The 19,496-nt window shown below is 39.2% G+C and overlaps 1 protein-coding gene across 1 annotated transcript in view; it reads left to right on the plus strand.

The window, feature by feature from the left end:
- DDX43 (DEAD-box helicase 43) overlaps positions 1-19,268 on the plus strand; it is a 36,228-nt gene extending 16,960 nt beyond the window's left edge. The window contains exons 8-17 of the mRNA XM_073673144.1: positions 2,015-2,125; positions 5,244-5,385; positions 7,565-7,665; positions 8,433-8,520; positions 9,319-9,446; positions 11,988-12,097; positions 14,081-14,219; positions 14,758-14,845; positions 18,298-18,411; positions 18,583-19,268. Coding sequence (XP_073529245.1) covers positions 2,015-2,125; positions 5,244-5,385; positions 7,565-7,665; positions 8,433-8,520; positions 9,319-9,446; positions 11,988-12,097; positions 14,081-14,219; positions 14,758-14,845; positions 18,298-18,408 — 1,018 coding nt within the window. The 3' untranslated portion in view covers positions 18,409-18,411; positions 18,583-19,268. The remainder of the gene's footprint in view (positions 1-2,014; positions 2,126-5,243; positions 5,386-7,564; positions 7,666-8,432; positions 8,521-9,318; positions 9,447-11,987; positions 12,098-14,080; positions 14,220-14,757; positions 14,846-18,297; positions 18,412-18,582) is intronic.
- Positions 19,269-19,496: the final 228 nt, after the last annotated feature.

The raw sequence follows: 19,496 nt of genomic DNA on the forward strand, positions 1-19,496 counted from the left end.
GTGTTTTTCTGCAGTATTCACTTGATGCACACAACACTGCTGCATGCTCAGCTCTGGTAGGTTTAGTACCAGGCATAAAGTAGTGTTATGACTTGAGGAAACTGGAAACAATGGGGAATGTGACTGATCATATGATTGTGATGTTTTGTGGAAGATGCTTCAGCTCCAGTGTTCAGTGCTTTGCTATATTGGGACCTACAACATGGTGAGGATTGTTGGTGCAGCTCAAGGGACGCCCATACACAACATATGGTAGCCATGTATCGGATGATCTATGGGCAGCAGCCATCTTTCCCGACTCTTCCATACACAGTAGCGCTTGCTCTGCCAAATACTCCTTTGTTCTTTACAAGAGCCGCCACTGTATTCTTCTGATGCCAGTTTCACAAAAACAAAAGGATCGCTAGTCCAAAATCTGACATGCAGAATCCTTTTCTCCCCAATGTAACCTGTTGGATGGGAGTCAGGAAGCCTCCATACACATTATAGACTGGATGAGATTGTCGGACACTCATTTTAACAAATAAATGGGGTCATATGCAATCTGGGTGAATGAGTTATTCACTAGTGACCAACTACTGCCCTGCTGTCTGTGTGTATCCTAGTAGAGCAGGGAACTTGTGCGCAGGCGCCGGTGAGTCACTCTGACTTCCCGGCACCTGCGCACTAGATCCCTGCTCTACACTTGTGCCCAGACTGGCAGGGAAATGTGTCTTGCGGAAGAAGGGGAAGTGCGTGGGATCCAGCCATGGGAACTGCACGTTACAGGGAGAAATATTTTAATTAATCAAGTAGGTGGGATTTCTTCCCATCCCCCGGACAGGAACACATCATAAGTCACAAGAAATAAACAGCAATTTCACAGCCACAAGGCCTCTAATATGGGGCAGAGCGGTAAGTATAGATTTACATTTCTATCACCTGTATGCTCATAGTAGAGGTCTGAAAAGTCCCAGGGGGTGACCGATTCCCTTTAATTTAACTGCCTGCATGGTTTTACATCATTGGTAGCTGGTTTGTAGCAGAACTCCACTCTCCTGCACTCCTCCGCAATGGAGTTTGTAATTACTAGTCAGAGCTGAGTCATGTTGATGCCTGCTGCAGACAGATCAGTGATCTGAATCTGCAAATACCACTCTGTAAAACCACACTTGACTACCATACTAATGTAGATGGCAAAAGAAATGTTATGAGAAGCTTTATATACAGCGGGGCTGACAGATGGGGGAAAAAACAAAGGTACAAGAATAAAGAAACTGTTTGGATTATAGTGTATATTAACAGTATGTATACACTTACTGTGCTTTGTGTAATGTGACTTTCCTACACTGCCCCCTCCCCCAAACCCCACTCTCACACGCGCACACGCAGCCTGGATCTATTTGAATAGGTAAAACCTCACGTAATTTTGGCCGCAAGACAAAATTAATATTGACTTATGTTATGTAACAAGCATTATATAGCAGCTGTTCTTCATTTTGAGAGGGTACAGAATATAGGAGTTCCTTTTGAGTTTTCTAAACTAGTCACCCCCTTTTAAGAACTGTTTGTAAGTGTTAGAAATGGAATAGCTTTGAGAGGGACTGAAAATGCAAATGGAGAGAATGTGTGGTGTGAAGATTTATAGCCAATGCAGAACTACAGCACATCATCCACCAAAAATATTATTTATTATGTTACTTATATAGCGCCATCATATTCCGCATTCCTTTACAGACATTATCATCGCTGTCCCCAATGGGGCTCATAATTTAATTCCTTATCAGTATGTTTTTTGGAATGTGTGAGAAAACCAGAGAACCTGGGGGAAACCCATGCAATCATTGGGAGAACATACAAACTCCTTGGTGGGTTTTGAACCCAGGACCCGAGTGTGCAAAGCAACAGTGCTAACCACTGAGCCACCATGAGAATATTAGTCCACACCTTTTACAGCTATTTCTTGGCGGTTTTACATTTTTGCATTATATTTTGTATCATACATTACTTTCTAATTCTCTCTTCTTAACTTTAGTCCTAGGCATGAACGTGACGGTCCAGGAATGTTAGTTCTAGCTCCAACACGTGAGTTAGCTCTTCAAGTGCAGGCCGAGTGTTCAAAGTACAGATATAAAGGTTTCACAAGGTATTGTATTGGGGTGTTATAGTGAAAATGATGCAAGTATGTTATGGATAAAGCTAAAAACTAATGCTGCTTTTTGTTGTTAGACGTTTATAGTAAGGTTTCCTTTTACCAATTGATTGAAAATTTTTGTTAAACCCTGTACTATCCAATATGTACAAATGTCCAAAATGGATCACCTATAGAATTGGATTGAGCAGTGCTTTCATTGTCACCTCACCAGGTGGGACTGACGTTGGGTGACCACTTATTTGGAGATGGAGGGTTGGTGGGGGCGAGTTACCCGTGTGAGATGTGTAGATAAGGAGAGCGTACTGTCAGTCATTACATGTCTCAAACTGGTAACTCCTCCCTTCATTCATCTAATGAGCGCTTTACACAGACTCTCAGGGAAATCTATGTCCGACCTATAGATCTTAACAAATCATAGTTATAGTTGAAAAAAGACCTAGGTTTATCAGGTTCAACCTTTCTCCACCAATTATTCATTTTTTGTATCACTAAATCTACTTATTACAATAAAAAAAGTGAATTTCTCTGGAGTAAAACATCAGATCACAGGTATCCTTTTATTCAACTTTCTAAGACCTGCATTTCCACGTAGTGGAGGGTTGATCCAACTGGCAGATTCCCTTGAAATGCCTGATCACTGGCACTGTATTTATGTAGCACTAACATATTCTCCAGCAGTTTACAGTCTGACTTGGCAAGAAAGTCATTACTGAAATAGAATGGTGTAAATATGTTTGTGATCTCTATTGGGTCGTTGCCAGAGTTCAAATGGTTGGTCACTAATGCGAATAATCTGCTCATGTAAATGTGCGTTTAACCTCTTTACCACCTTGGGTTTTTGCATTTTCATTTTTTGCTCTCCTTCTTCCCAGAGCCATAACTTTTTATTTTTTTATTTTTCCGTCAATATGGCCATGTGAGGGCTTGTTTTTTGTGGGACAAGTTGTCCTTTTGAACGACACCAATGGTTTTATCGTATCGTGTACTGGAAAAAGAAAAAAAAAAATTCCAAGTGCGGTGAAATTGCAATTTCACAAAAGTTTTTTTTTTTTTTTTTTTTACCATGTTAACTAAATGCTAAAACTGGCCTGCCATTATTCTCCAGGTCATGACAAGTTTGTAGACACCAACCAAACATGTATGGGTTCTTTTTTTATTTAGTTGGTGAAATAAAAAATCCAAAGTTTGTTAAAAAAAAAAGCCATTTCTGAGACCCTTTAGCGTCTCCATATTTTGGGATCTGGGGCTGGGTGGGCACTTATTTTTTGCATGTCGAGCTGATGTTTTTATTGATACCATTTTGGTGTAGATACGGTGTTTTAATCGCCCGTTTATTGCAATGTTCCAGCAACCAAAAAAGTGTAAATCTGGCGTTTTGATCTTTTTTTCTTTTCTCGTTACGCCGTTTATCGATTTGGATCAATTATTTTTATATATTGATAGATCAAGAGATTCTGAACTTGGCGATAACAAATATGTATTAAACTTTTATTTTGAATGGGGCGAAAGGGGGGTGATTTGAACTTTATTTTTTTAATATTTTTTAAAAACCTTTTTTTTTCACATGCTTCAATTGTCTCCATGGGAGACTAGAAGCTGCGATCGCCTGTGCTACACATAGTAGGGCTTCAGCCCTGGTGTGTGTTGCAGAAATGCTCATCTGCTATGAGCGGTGACCGCTGGGCTGTGCTCATAGCAGATCGGCTGTGACAACCACAGGAGTCTCCTTGTCATGCCAACCTGCGATCATGTGACGTGCGGGTCTTATGACGTGCTTCCAGCACGGCCATGTTAAATGCTGCTGTCTGCGTTTGACGTTGGCATATAACATGTTAACAGCTGCGGGTGGATCGCGATTCCACCCATGGCTGTTAGGGGCACAGGACAGCTGATCAGATCAGCTGTTATGTGCTGGAAAAGATATGGGTTCATCGCTGGAGCCCACATCAAACAGGGGATGCTTACCTTGGACGTACCTATACGTCCAATGTCCTGAATGGTTAAGGATGTTTTACATAAGTGGGTTTTTAGCAGTAATGAGCAATTTTTGCCACAGTTGGCTAAAGTGTGGCAAAAAATAAAGAGAAACAAAACTGGAATTGTGCAACCAGGCTCTGATTCATGCAGCCCAAGGTTTGGGAAGCATGAATCAAGTGACCGGTTCCTTAAGTGTCTGAAGCTGCTAGTGACAATTTTTGACTATTTCCATAGTTTTCAGATATGAGGATACACACACCAATTCCTCTTGTATGGTAATCATAATGATGGATGATGAGAAGAATTTACATGTGTATATTTGAAAACTATGGAAGTGGTCAACAAATGTCACTAGCAGCTAACAGCAGGAAAGCCAGTTTCTGCTTTAATATACAAATTGCTGCAGAGATACTTAAAGGGACCCGGTCACTTGATTCATGTTTCCCAAACCACCGGCAGCATGAATCAGAGTAGGGCTGCACGATTACAGATAGCAGGATAGTAGGTTTTACCTGCAGAAAAAACGCAATATGTGCACATACTCCTAGGGTATGTGCACACCATCCGTACTGTCAGCACTTTGAACGCAGCACACTTTATGCTGCGTCCAAAGCGCTGCACACAGGTGAATCCGCATGTGTTCATTCAACCATGCAGATTCACCGCAATCAATACATTGTATTGATCTATTTTCTCTTGCGGAGACTAGCAGCTCCGCAAAAGAAATTGACATGCTGCAGTCTGGAAAGAAGCGCCACATGTCCGTGTCCACGGGTGATCTGCAGGTGCACGGAGACGCATAGTGGGCATGGGATTTCTGGAAATCCCATCCACTTTGCTTGTAATGCCTAACTCTGCGGTTTGCACGCAGCGCAAGTGCACTGTGTCCAATCCGCATCGTTTACAGTTCGCATGGACGTACCCTAACTCTGAAGTTTCTACTTGCATATTTAATTTCCTAAGGGATCATTGCATGACCTATAAATCTCCCTAGTCCAACTCTGCGCTCTCCATGAGGAGAGTTTTAGCCTTTTTTATTTTTAGACAATCGTAGAAAGTTTGCTCCAGTTACTCAGTTTTATTGTTGCATTTACTGAAATTGTCAAATGTTGCATTTTTTCATCTTTTTTAGCATTTGCATTTATGGTGGTGGAGATCGTAAGAGCCAAATAAATGTGGTTACAAAGGGAGTGGATATTATTATTGCTACTCCCGGGAGGCTGCATGATCTGCAAATGAATGACTTTGTTAATCTGAGAAGCATAACCTACTTGGTAAGTGTATTTCTATCCTAGTACAGAAATTATACAAGATATAATTACAGGAAATGTTAAAGACTCGCTGTATAAAGCGACCTAAATGAGCTAAAAATCACCACTATTGTGCCCTTTTTAACACAGAAATTTTTTTTTTATTAAATCCCACTAACGTTTTTTATGCATTAAATGTGTGTATGTGGATATACTGTAGTGAGAGTGTATTAATATACAGTTTGCGCCGTTCTGCCCTGCTTCTCCGCGATGTCACAGCTCTACAGACTGTCCGGGTCGCTGTTCACTCTGTATGAGCCGGAATGAAGCTCCATAGGCTTTCCTTGTACAATAGACTTCTGGCTCATGCATAGTGCATAGAACAAGCCGGCTAGTCAGAAATGCAGTGACGTCAGGGAAGCCGAGAACGACTCTTGATACCGGAGAAAGTACACTCACCCTACATAACATGATGTCACCACAATTCTGATTAGTGTATGCTAATACACTCAAACCGCATAACTTGCATGTACACACACATTTAATGCATAAAAAAGTTAGTGGGAGTGTCTCTTTAATCAAAATATAATGGCAAAAGGCATCATTGAGAAACAGCAAGACATGTCATACAGAGAATATTAGTTTTGTTAAAGTCTGTGGTGGTTGTTGGCATCTGCTCCCACGCCCTCCATGCAGTCAGGAACACTCCATATGTGTACATTCACAAATAGTGGCTGGTAACTCACACTGCGGCCTTAAATGTATATCCCTATTTATTATAATAGATGGCTGCAACATACACAAGCCCTTTTTTACCTTTTTGTATCCCCCCGATTTCCTCGAGTGCAAGCTTGTGAACAAGGTCCACACTCACTGTGAAATGCTAAATAATGTGTTAGTTACTCTGTAATATCTTATATTTTTTTGTAAATGTACCCTCTTATATTTCTATGGCCACAACATTTTCCACAGCGCTTTTCAACTCAAACAAAAATGTTCTTATTGTCTCCTTATAGCTGCCAGAAATCCTTTCCTACACAAATTTAGTGGCTTTTTTTTCTTATCAGTCAGATGAGGGAATTCAGGCAGCTGGTTGGACTATTTTGCCAATGCATCAATATGGTGAAAAATGTCTTTTCCTGTCTGAGCAGTCAAAATCTTGTAAAGCTAGCAGACTCTTTCGAAAGTTTTTTGATAAATCTATCTCGTAGAATATCTGCCTTTTTGTTTTGCACAGACCGGGTGTGTGTATCCATAGAAGAGTCTAAATCTGCACACATTGTGTATCATTAACTTTTATAGCCATATTTCACATTATCAAATGCTCTCTGCTTCCATTGTGATCATGTCAGTATGCGGACTGTACAGGAACATGGTCTGATCATACCACATCTCCTGGGCAGGGAAGGGAGTAAGAGTATACGGACATTACAGCATGGATCAGAGATGAGGTTAAACAAATTAAGTAGGCAGGGAAAATGCTTTACCTCACAGAAACCAGCAGCTGAGATCCCATCCTGTCTGTATACTCTTTTCCTTCCTCCCCTGCCCAGAAGATGTCGACTGATCTCTACCACGTCCCTGCACAGTCAGGCACAGCCATTACACAGTACACAGCAGGGGCACATTTATAAGATTATCTCAGCACAGGAACATTTTTTTTAACAGCTCAAGTTGTGGAACTTATTTATATTCCAAGATCTATTGATCAATGTGTACTTTGTTGGACATACCATTTAAGCAGGATCCTGGCACAGTTCTACTACTTTAATATGACTGTATGCTTATTAGAAAAGTATAGGATAATAAGTAAAGAGATCATAACACACTGTCCTCCCAGCAGGCACACATGGTCCATGGCCATGTGATGTTGTGCTCTAGTCATCCTGGGTTTGATAACCTAGCATAGAGGAAGCCAAAGTGAGGTGAAATCTAAAATTTAAGATGGTGCCTGATGGTGGGAAGTGAGGGAGATATACGGAAGCAAAGTCCAGTGCTTGATAGAGATGTGTTTCTAGACTCTATGGTAGAAGCTATATACAAAACAGTGATAAGCCAACTTCTACTGCAATGACTGCAAGTGACACCTCTGATTTTCCTGGTTTGCAGTGCTTGGATTGTGCTTTATACATATCTACATGTGATATATCATATGGATCTTATTTGAGACCATGTACACAAATATTTTTCTCACCCCAAATAGGTTTTGGATGAAGCAGATAGAATGCTGGATATGGGCTTTGAACCCCAGATTATGAAAATACTAATTGACGTTCGTCCTGACAGGCAAACAGTAATGACTAGGTAAGTGCATTTAGTTATTTGGTTGTATGTCTTTTAGCATTTTTTTTTCTTTCATTTTCTTTCTCGCACCAGCTTTTTTTTCTCTGCAAAGATAATTAACAGCATATTTTTTAAGCTCCATTCACACTACTGCTTAGTAAAAAGTATCCTTACTTACACTGTACGGTATCGAAGACCATACTGTGGCAGGTTTGTTTCATTCCCATATACACTTTTGCACTTTTAAGAAACACCCCCACCCCCCCCCCAAAAAAAAAAAAAAAAAAGAAATGTGGAAACCCATGGCAACCATATCCATAGGTAAATGGGGTGTGAAATTGCAGGCCACCGGCCAATGAGATTTGGAACATTACTGATGCTGTAATTTTCTGAAGTGGGCCCAACCAACCTGCTAACCTGTTATTAAAGGCTCATACACACGGCCATATTCTGCCTCTATGTGACCATACAACCCCAGTTATGCAGAACCGTAATACGGCATGTCGCGACGCACAACGGCCCTCTGTAATGCCATATGCTTCGGATTTTTCACAAACTGTTGAGATACAATATTGGCCTTTCTTATAGGGAAATCTCTGCATGTGGCACACGTTAGAGTCTATGCAGCTGAACACAGGTGATGTGGTACTGTGCTGCCTCTGTGAATTGCTCAGTCTATAAGACAAGATTATATGCACTAGCATGGTTAGTGTCATCTTTTTAGGCATTTATCAGTACATGTGTAAGCTTATATATTTTTTTTTTTTTTTTCTTTCCATCTTTTATAGTGCCACCTGGCCAGAAGGAGTTCGACGTTTAGCCAAATCGTACTTAAAGGACCCAATGATGGTATATGTTGGGACTCTCGATTTAGCTGTAAGTTTTTTTTGTTTTTTTTTGTGAATAAAAGGGGCATTTAGCCTTTAGGAAATGGCATCACTTTGATGGAGGTCTGAACTTTGACACCCACACCGATAGAGATAAATGCTGTAGCCTCTTTAGCCTTTATCTGCACAGCGAGTGGCCATAAATGCCACTAGTGGAAAAGGACTGCAACACTAGCCTCCGGCTCATAAAGTGATCGCATATCCATGCTACCACTCTTGATTTTCAGCCCATGTTCACACTTTCAGTATTTGGTCAATTTTTTACCTCCGTATTTGTAAGCCAAAACCAGGAGTGGGTGATAAATACAGAAGTGGTGACGTGTTTCTATTATACTTTTCCTCTCTTGGTTTTGGCTTACAAATACTTATGTAAAATACTGACCAAATACTGAAGGTGTGCTTATGGCCTTAGTGAGTATTCCCACCTCAGAGTTTTTTCGTAATGTAGCTTTGTGTTTAACACCTATATGAAATGCTCCATCTGCTGAATTTCTTCTATTCTTTATCACATTCCTATCCTTGTGCTGTCATAGTATTTAATATGTTATCACTGGACTTAAAGTAGACTATTGCTAGGTGCCCTGGAGTAGCAGGGCATTTAACCTGGAGTTCACGGATTATTTATAAGAGATGGAAAGTACCTTTCTGCCATTACTATGCTTCAGTAAACTAATGGAGAAAAGCATTCTACATATTTCTTCATGCGTAGATTCATTATTTTGTTATACTGGTGTATTTTTTGGCTCTTATAATTTTAAATGTTTTAATGTCTAATTTTTATTTTTAGGCTGTTAATACAGTAAATCAGCAAGTCATTATTGTTGCAGAAGAGGAGAAGCGAGCATTCACTACAGATTTTATCGATTCCTTAAAGCCTGAAGATAAAGTCATCATATTTGTGGGAAAGAAATTGATGTATGTTTGCAGCACTAAATCGATGATGCTACACATTTTGAAGAAGTGACACTGTGGGGTGCATGCCTTGCCGTTAGATAATACAGAGAAATGTTGACTTTCTGACGTATGATGTGTGCACAAGTAACATTTTTGGTCTGACGAAACTACCAAGCTGTTCTATACCTTGTGCTCAGTAAGAGACTGTAGTGTGTTTGGTTAAAGATGGTGTCTCATTTTCTTAAATTGGTAAAGTTGCTTAAGTGCTTCTAGAAACCAGGGCTGTGGAGTCGGTAAGCCAAACCTCCAACACAGACTCCTCAATTTCCCTCACTTCCGACTCCACAGCCCTGCCTAACTACTGAGCGTGTACATAAAGTGCAGCACAGATTCATCTCCACTAAAAGCCGAGATCCTTAGATCAGGAACAGAACAGACATCTATAGGACACTTCATAACTTTCCCAAATTCTTATGAAAACTTTTACAGCACATTCTGCATTGTACTAATGAACCCAATTTATTACAGTTCTATGAAAAAGTTTGGGCACCCCTATTAATCTTAAGCTTAATGTTTTATAAAAATTGGTGTTTTTGTTACAGCTATTTCAGTTTGATATATGTAATAACTGTTGGACACAGTAATGTTTCTGCCTTGAAATGAGGTTTATTGTACTAACAGAAAATGTGCAATCTGCATTCAAACAACATTTGACAGGTGCATAAGTATGGGCACCTCACCAGAAAAGTGACATTAATATTTTTAGTAGATCCTCCTTTTGCGATAATAACAGCCTCTAGTCGCTTCCTGTAGCTTTTAATGAGTTCCTGGATCCTGGATGAAGGTATTTTTGACCATTCCTCTTTACAAAACAATTCCAGTTCAGTTAAGTTTGATGGTCGCCGAGCATGGACAGCCCTCTTCAAATGATCCCACAGATGTTCAATGATATTCAGGTCTGGGGACTGGGATGGCCATTCCAGAACATTGTAATTGTTCCTCTGCATGAATGCCTGAGTAGATTTGGAGCGGTGTTTTGGATCATTGTCTTGCTGAAAGATCCATCCCCTGCGTAACTTCAACTTTATCACTGATTCTTGAACATTATTGTCAAGAATCTGCTGATACTGAGTGGAATCCATGCGTCCCTCAACCTTAACAAGATTCCCGGTGCCGGCATTGGCCACACAGCCCCAAAGCATGATGGAACCTCCACCAAATTTTACTGTGGGTAGCAAGTGTTTTTCTTGGAATGCTGTGTTTTTTTGCCGCCATGCATAACGCCTTTTTGTATGACCAAACAACTCAATCTTGGTTTCATCAGTCCACAGGACCTTCTTCCAAAAAGAAATTGGCTTCTCCAAATGTGCTTTTGCATACCTCAGCCGACTCTGTTTGTGGCGTGCTTGCAGAAACGGCTTCTTTCGCATCACTCTCCCATACAGCTTCTCCTTGTGCAAAGTGCGTTGTATAGTTGACCGATGCACAGTGACACCATCTGCAGCAAGTTGATGCTGCAGCTCTCTGGAGGTGGTCTGAGGATTGTCCTTGACTGATCTCACCATTCTTCTTCTCTGCCTTTCTGATGTTTTTCTTGGCCTGCCACTTCTGGCCTTAACAAGAACTGTCCCTGTGTTCTTCCATTTCCTTACTATGTTCCTCACAGTGGAAACTGACAGGTTAAATCTCTGAGACAGCTTTTTGTATCCTTCCCCTGAACAACTGTTGAATAATCTTTGTTTTCAGATCATTTGACAGTTGTTTTGAGGAGCCCATGATGCCACTCTTCAGAGGAGATTCAAACAGGAGAATAACTTGCAAGTGGCCACTTTAAGTAGCTTTTCTCATGATTGCATACACCTGGCTATGAAGTTCAAAGCTCAATGAGATTACAAAACCAAAAAAAGTGCTTTAGTAAGTCAGTAAAAAGTAGGGTAGGAGTATTTAAAACAAGAAAATGATAAGGGTGCCCATACTTATGCACCTGTCAAATTTTGTTTGAATGCAGATTGCACATTTTCTGTTAGTACAATAAACCTCATTTCAAGGCAGAAACATTACTGTGTCCAACAGTTATTACATATATCAAACTGAAATAGCTGTTGCAAAAACACCAATTTTTATAAAACATTAAGCTTAAGATTAATAGGGGTGCCCAAACTTTTTCATATAACTGTATATATTTTGGGAGTCCGAGTCAGTCCATTTTATTTGCTTGAAATTAGCAACTTTGCAATTTATTTAGAAAACCTCCTTTCCTATAGCTCTTGAATTGGCTGGATCTTTACAGTTTCAGTGCCCCCTGCGCTCCTCCAATGCTGCAGAGGCAAAAGTGCAGTATTGGAGAACACAAAGTTTTGGCTGTGTGGCAACCATGCATCTGTTCCTAACTGTCAATCATAAAGGGCAGCCGCAGATCATGTACTCAGCTGGACAACCAGACCAGATAACTTGCTGATATTGCCTTCTCAATCTCTATATACATTATATATTTTTTTTTTCTCCCTACTTGACTGAGCATGTGATCTTCCGATGTATAAATGCCCTTTCATTCCATTTCAGTGCTGACGATTTGGCTAGTGACTTCTGCCTTCAAGGAATTAATGTTCAGTCTTTACATGGTAATAGAGAACAGTGTGATCGAGAAGAAGCACTGAATGATTTTAAGACTGGTGAGATACATTGCATATATTTACTGATATTCTCGCAAAAAAAAGTTTTTACAAATATTATACAATTTTAATAAAAGTGGGTCATGCCATTTGTTTTGGTGCATTTTTAAACTGTCCAGTCCAAGTTTACACCACCTATTAGTTGGCTTACTTTGGTCTAGACATGTGTGCCACAGTAGTGTTGCACATTAAACTGCAGCCTATATCCATGTTAAGCTATGCCCCTTTGTCGAACTAGACACAATGTGGTTAAAACACATAATGAATGTGGTGTACAGCAATCAATTAGCACAAACTGCACCAATATTCTGGCGCATTTAGCCTCATAAATCTCCCTCACTGCATCTTGAGACTCTTAAAGGGACTGTCCAGGTGTTTTACAAAAGTCATGTGTAAGAAGGTTGGCTATCACTGCAGTAACACACAGGTCTGTTTTGAACGTGCAACAGACATTCGATTGGGTTCGCACCATGACTCCAAAATCACTTTGATAAGCACAGTGGGGCAGAATTTTAAAAAGTGTTAAAAAAAGAAAAATGTTTGGAATAAATTGGGTCAAGCTTATTAATAATAGTCTTCTCCTTTTATACATTTGATACAGTTTTAGACCTAAAATCTAACACCTCATATCTGCAGATTTGCTCCAAAATTTTCAACATTTTCTGACGTAAAGTATAATAAATCCTAACATTTGTTGGCCAGATGAGTTCTGGCACCTTGTCTATTTTTTCAACTTTTCACTTATGAACATTGTGCAAAAAAAAAACAAATCAAGCACATAGTTTGGAATTCTCAGCAAGTTTTGTGTAAATAGATACTTTTTGGAACTCTGGCAAAGTCATTATACTTGTGTTCTGTATGCTTGTCTTAATGAAGGGAGCACTAGAGTAAATTAATTCCTGTGACCTCCCTTACGGCACCACCGCTGCAGAAGAATTTTCTCACACAGCGGTGTTCCATAAGTGAGGTCAAAGGAGTTAATCAGTGATGCTCCAAATTCATCAAGAGGCCATCACCTCTTAAAGGAATTTAGCGCAGCTTTCAACTGCCGTGCACCATCAGAAATCTACTCCAAGCAACGTTTTGGCGTATATTTGTCAGTGCTCTTGGCTACATCTTGTTCTTCCCAAGTTGTGCTCACTTTTCAAAGCTTTGGTGCAGATTGACCAAAAGTCACAGCATTTTTCAACAACTGTGTCATGCATACATTTTGCCACATTGCAAATAATTTTACTCCTAGAATTCAGGCCAAAATTGGGGCCTTAGTATCTACCAGGATTGGGCGACCTCTGGGCCGCTGTGTGTGTGCGCAAATAGAATTTTTATTTTCATCTTTTTTCCATTTGTGTGCCCTCCCTTTATTATTAATAATAATAATAATAATAATAAAAAATAATAATAATAATATTATAAAAAATTACAGTCTTTCTGTTTGAGTCCCATTTGTTTGTATCTCATGCATTTGGAGTAGCACCCAGTAGTTTATCTGTGTATTGCCAGACTGTATTATAATTTCACTGTAAATAATTTTATACTTTGAACTTTTGTCGACAAGACAATACAAAACATCCTTATTTTTTATATTCAGTTTGGGAAATGGAGTGTAATTTGAACTTTTTTATAGATATTTCTGCTGTGCATTCATGGCGAATCTCACAAAGAGGTTAAAGATGATATGTTTTATTTTGTTAGAAGTTAATGCAAAAGAGTTTATAGCTCTTTGAAAGATAGACTTTAAAAAAATAAAATTTGAAAATTGGTTTTGACAGAATAGGGTGAACATTACAATCCTAAACAGGTGAGATGAAACTTTTTTATCAATGACCCAATGATTAGGATACACCGCCTGTATCATATCTGTGGAAGGTCAACTCTCTGGTTCCCCCACAATCGTGATTGGGCCACTACCGCTTTTTAAATTAACTCGTAATATTGTCGTAAACTTTTATATAGGTTACTTTTTTCTTTTTTTTTTTCTTTTAGGGAAAGTAAGAATATTAATAGCTACTGACTTAGCTTCTCGTGGATTGGATGTGCATGATATTACCCATGTTTTCAACTTTGATTTTCCACGTAACATTGAAGAATATGTTCACAGAGTTGGTCGTACAGGACGAGCTGGGTTAGTGGATACGTTAATTTACATAAGAATTGTACCTAGAGGCTATTATTGTCAGTTGTTATATTGTCACGTGAAAATGTAAAATGGTGAAGACTACTGTGGGATAGTTTGTTATGGGCTGTAATTGGGGTAAAACTACCATCATGCAACAGCAGTCTGTCCTTATTTTATTCTTATTGGACTGCAGCTGTTTATATGCACATAGCTATGTCCAAATCACATCCTTTTACTTTTATGTAGTCGTATGCTTCTCCCACTTCTCTGTATGTAATATCATTGTTGACTAAGCTTTTCATTACAGGCTCAATAGCTAAAAAAAAAAAACAACTAAGCAGTATGCACTTTTAATGCATATTACTGGCCAGTGTAGGGAACTGTATGGCATATATTTACGTACATAATGGGTTATATTTATGGTATACATGTTAACAGCATTTACTAGTGTATATGCCAAACATTAACAGATAAGCAGTGAACAAAGTTGTAGTCTGCCTGTTGCCTAATCCATATCGGTTTGTGATTTCATATTTTTCTTTAGTCGCTCTGGTGAATCCATAACTTTGGTGACTAGGAAAGACTGGAGAGTCGCAGGAGAACTTATAACCATCTTGGAACGGGCAAACCAAGTAAGTTTGCTTTTCAACAACTTTGCTTAGAATAAGAAAGAGACCATTTATTCAGAGATAAGTGGTTGTGTACCAACTGTTACGTGTTGTTATTGATGGTATATCCAAATACTAATTAAAGAGAATCTGTCAGTAAGACCACCACACCCCAGACCACATAAGGTATGCTTGTCTCTGAAAGAAGATATAAAAGGTTGATGGATCTTGCTATCTGTTACTGCATTCGTGAGATATCAGCATTTTTATCCATATGCAAATTAGACATTTAAGTGCTCTTGGTGTGACAGCACTTCCTGAGCCTCTGCCTCCCAAAGTAGCGATGAGGATGATTGATGATACACAAAGTACAATGAACAAACTAATAATGACAGACAGGTACAGAAGGGAGAGGACCCTGCACTTACAGTCTATAGGGTATCAATGGATAAGAAAAAAAGGTCTGAGACTATTCCACAATGGAAATGAATTTTCAGATGTGTCAATAGATAAAGAGCCAGTGCATTCATTTACGATCATGTCATTTGCTATCACTTATCCATACCACCAATATACTCAGTAGTGTTTCTGTAGCAAAAACCACAGTGGTGAAACGCCCGTCAGGTTATAGATGTACAGACCAGACCATGCCACTCTAGCTCCATACCCTGCATTCTTCTACATACTTAATTTAAGCCACAACTTAATGGAGATTTTGTTTACAAGCAGTCTATGCTCTAGTAGCATCAATATCTATTGTTGTTTTTCTACAGAAACACTAATGAACATATTGTTGATATGTGATAGTAAATGAATGCACTGGCACTTTATATATCTATTGTCACAGCTGAAAATTTGTTTCTATTGTGCTACACACAAATCCAGGTACTGTTTATGAACAGTGGATACTGTACCTCCTTTTTTGAGGTTCCCTTGTTTTTTATGATTTTATTTATGTACTAAAAAAATCTTTTATGATTAAATAAAAATGTGTTACATCATCATATATCTCTTCTTGAACTATGACTCAGTAGTCTCATACCCTTTTTACTTATGCATTAACCCCTTTCTGGCCCAGGACATACTAATATTTATCTGTGCCCTGGGCCTTATGGGCATGATTTGTATTCGTACGCCCTGGAGATTTCACCCGCACACAAGCGGTGCAGGCAAGATCACCTCCGGGTGACAGCTGATTGTTACAGCTGACACCCTGTGCTATGTGCAGGGAGCGGTCCCGCACCGCTCCCTGCACATTAACCCCCAAAATGCTGCGATCGAAATCGATCCCAGCATTCCAGTGGCAAGAGGAGGTAAGCGCTATACTTGCCTTCGCTACCGGCATCCCGCGGCGTCTGAGTCCGGTCCCAGTTGTTGCCATGGTGACCCGATGTCGTCATGACAACATCTGGGTCACCAGGAGGCAGGAAGTTGCTTTGGTCATGCGCAGTTCACGACCAAAGTAACTTCTCCCTGTGCAGCGCTGACAGGCTGCATAGCACAGGGATGGTACTGACCTAAAGAATAAAGCTGCCTTATCAATTTTACCACGGCATAAAAAACAGCAATTCAGGATTTTTTTTTTTATTATTTATTCTGCCTTCTAAAACTCAGAATAGAAAGCGATCAAAAAATGTCATGTGCCCAAAATGGTACCAACAAAAACGTCAACTCGTCCCGCAAAAAACAAGCTGTCACATTATAGCTCTCAAAATATGGCGATGCAAAAACTAGATTTTACAAAAAAATGCGTCTTTTAGTGTGTGACAGCTGTCAATCATAAAACCTGATATGAATCTGGTATTGCTGTAATCACACTGACCCCAAGAATAAAGTCGGCTAATCACTTATACCGCACGAGGAACGGCGTAAAAAAACTATAGGGTTAGGGTTGGCATTTTTTTTCAAGTGTAAAAAAAAATCAAAACACGATATGGCGACTAGTGTTGAGCGCAAGTGCTCGCTACTTGAATTTGCATCGGGTGCTCAGGTATGCATGGAGTATCGCTGGTGCTCAAGTGACATGCTAGAGTCTCTGCCCAATATGCTTCATGGCCAAAAAAACCTCCCAGGGATTGCCTGCCATGCACGAGCGATCCCCGCATGTGTTTTTTTTTTTTGGGGGTGTCTAATAACTGTGAAACATGCGGGCGGGGATTCGAGCATGTCACTCGAGCACCCGCGATACATGGTACATACCCGTGTACCTGATAAACTCAAGTAGCGAGCACTTGCGCTCAAGACTAATGACAACTTATTCACTATGGTAACATTAGGTCATCAAATTCTGTCGTACCTCTGGGTTCAAAATGTTCACTATACCCCTTGATAAAATCTTTGAGGGGTGTAGTTTCCAAAATGGGGTCACTTGTGCCTAAATAGTGGAAACTCCCCACATCAGGGGCTCTCCAAACGCGACATGGCGTCCGCTCTCAATTCCAGCCAATTTTGCGTTCAGTGCTCCTTCCCTTCTGAACTCTGCCGTGCGCCCAAACACTGTATTTTCAACACATATGAGGTATTGGCGTACTCAGGGGAAATTGCACAACAAATTTTGGGGTCCACTTTTTCCTGTTACCCCTGTGAAAATAAAAAAAAATTGGGTCAAAAGTAACATTTTTGTGAAAAAAGTTAAATGTTAATTTTTTTTTCTTCTACATTACAAAAATTCCTGTGAAGCACCTGAAGGGTTAATAACGTTCTTGAATGTGGTTTTGAGCACCTTGAGGGGTGCAGTTTTTAGAATGGTGTCACTTTTGGGTATTTTCTGTCATAAAGACTCCTCAAAGTGACTTCAAATGTGATGTGGTCCCTAAAAAAATGGTTTTGTAAATTTTGTTGGAAAAAACGAAAAATCGCTGGTCAGCTTTTAACCCTTATAGCTCCTTAATAATAATAAAAAAAAAAAAATTGGTTCCAAAATTGTGCTGATGTAAAGTAGACATGTGGGAAATGTTATTTATTAACTATTTTGTGTGACATATCTCTCTGATTTTAAGGGCATAAAAATTAAAATTTTGAAAATTGCAAAATTTTCGCCAAATTTCCATTTTTTTTCACAAACTCAAGTGATATCGAAGAAATTTTACCACAATCATGAAGTACAATATGTCACGAAAAAACAATCTCCGAATAAGCGGTATCCATTGAAGCGTTCCAGAGATATTACCTCATTAAGTGACTGGTCAGAATTGTAAAAATTGGCCTGGTCATTAACGTGCAAACCACCTTGGGGGGTAAAGGGGCTTCAAAATAAAACCTAATATTATGGCAAGAGAACCTGTCGCAACAATGCTGCCTATGATCAAGGCAGCATGACAATGTCAAAGTCAACAGTTTTGTGTTGCTTGGTGTTTGAAAAGACATGTAACCTTTTTCTGAAAAATAAATGTTGAAGTTCAATAACTTGATTGCCTTATTCACGATTTATTTTTTATATTATAAAGATTTATTTATACAATTCTGTGTTTTATTAGGAAGTTCCACAGGAGCTGGTTGATATGGCTGAGAGGTATGTCCAGTATAAGAAGAAAAAAGACTGCGAAAGAGAGATGGTCCCTCGAAAAGGCAGATGGCGTGACAACTAATAGGTGTGACATCCATTTTTGTATCTGTTATCTAATGTATGCTCTTGCTGCTTTTAGTGTAATGTGTTCTAGCCATTTAGGCCAACAAACTACTTTACTTCACCCATTTTAGAGATCTTTTATTCTCACATTTGTTATTTGCATTCATTTTAGTATTCACCTCTTTCCAACCAGGAACTGGAACAGAAAGCTGACTGGATGACAGGCGATCAAGTTCTCTCAAGAATATTTTTGTGTTATGTTCACTGTTTAAACCCGGCGTAAAGAAGGTCATCTTCTCTGTCCGGCCAGCTGTTTTTCTGGTGAGAAGAGTAAATAAGTGATTAAAAAGAACAAAGTGGTCCATTTTTGCCCTAATTTTATTCCCACTGCTACGAAGTATTCCGTCTTTTTTTGTTTGTTTTTAAATTGGTCATGTTTTTTTTTTATTTGGTGCTAAGTTTTTGGTCTTTACCAAGGGAGTGTTGCTCACGTGGTAATAATGCAGAGCTGCCCAAAGACATGTCCCCAGAGAACACTGTGATCAGTGTCGTCTTTGTTCATACCGTAAAATTTGGAACTTTGTAAAAAAGCCCATATCTCTGGTACTGTATGGCAGATTTAAACGAAACAGCAAACTGATTATTATACAGGAGCAATGAGAATAAAATGAGCAAAAAAGGACCATTGTTGACCTAACAGGCCTTCATTATTGATCCTAGGGTATCATGCCACACTTTTTCTATGAGGATTTTTTTCTCAAGATGTAAACTTTGCTGCATATTGTTAAATTTATATATGGGCAATCATATATTGGTAATTATGTCTCATTTTCGAAGACCTTTTTTTATTCACATTTAATGTCCATGAATGCAGAAATAACAATGGGAAGTAATGCAATATTAAGTGCATTACTTCTGTGTAAACTTGTCAGCATGTAAAAGTAACAAATGACAGCATATTTTCCTGGGTAGCTGTTTCTACAAATATAGCTGTGCTTACTACTAACATCTGATTGATTAATATAGGACACTTTTTTTGTATCCTGGAAATCCTCTAATATATACAGTCCTATGGACTGAATTGCTGAACTATTTAGGTGGAAACTA

The sequence above is a fragment of the Phyllobates terribilis genome, unplaced genomic scaffold, assembly GCF_046119375.1.
Source record: "Phyllobates terribilis strain yellow unplaced genomic scaffold, ASM4611937v1 Scaffold_3__8_contigs__length_932513732, whole genome shotgun sequence".
NCBI lineage: Eukaryota > Metazoa > Chordata > Amphibia > Anura > Dendrobatidae > Phyllobates > Phyllobates terribilis.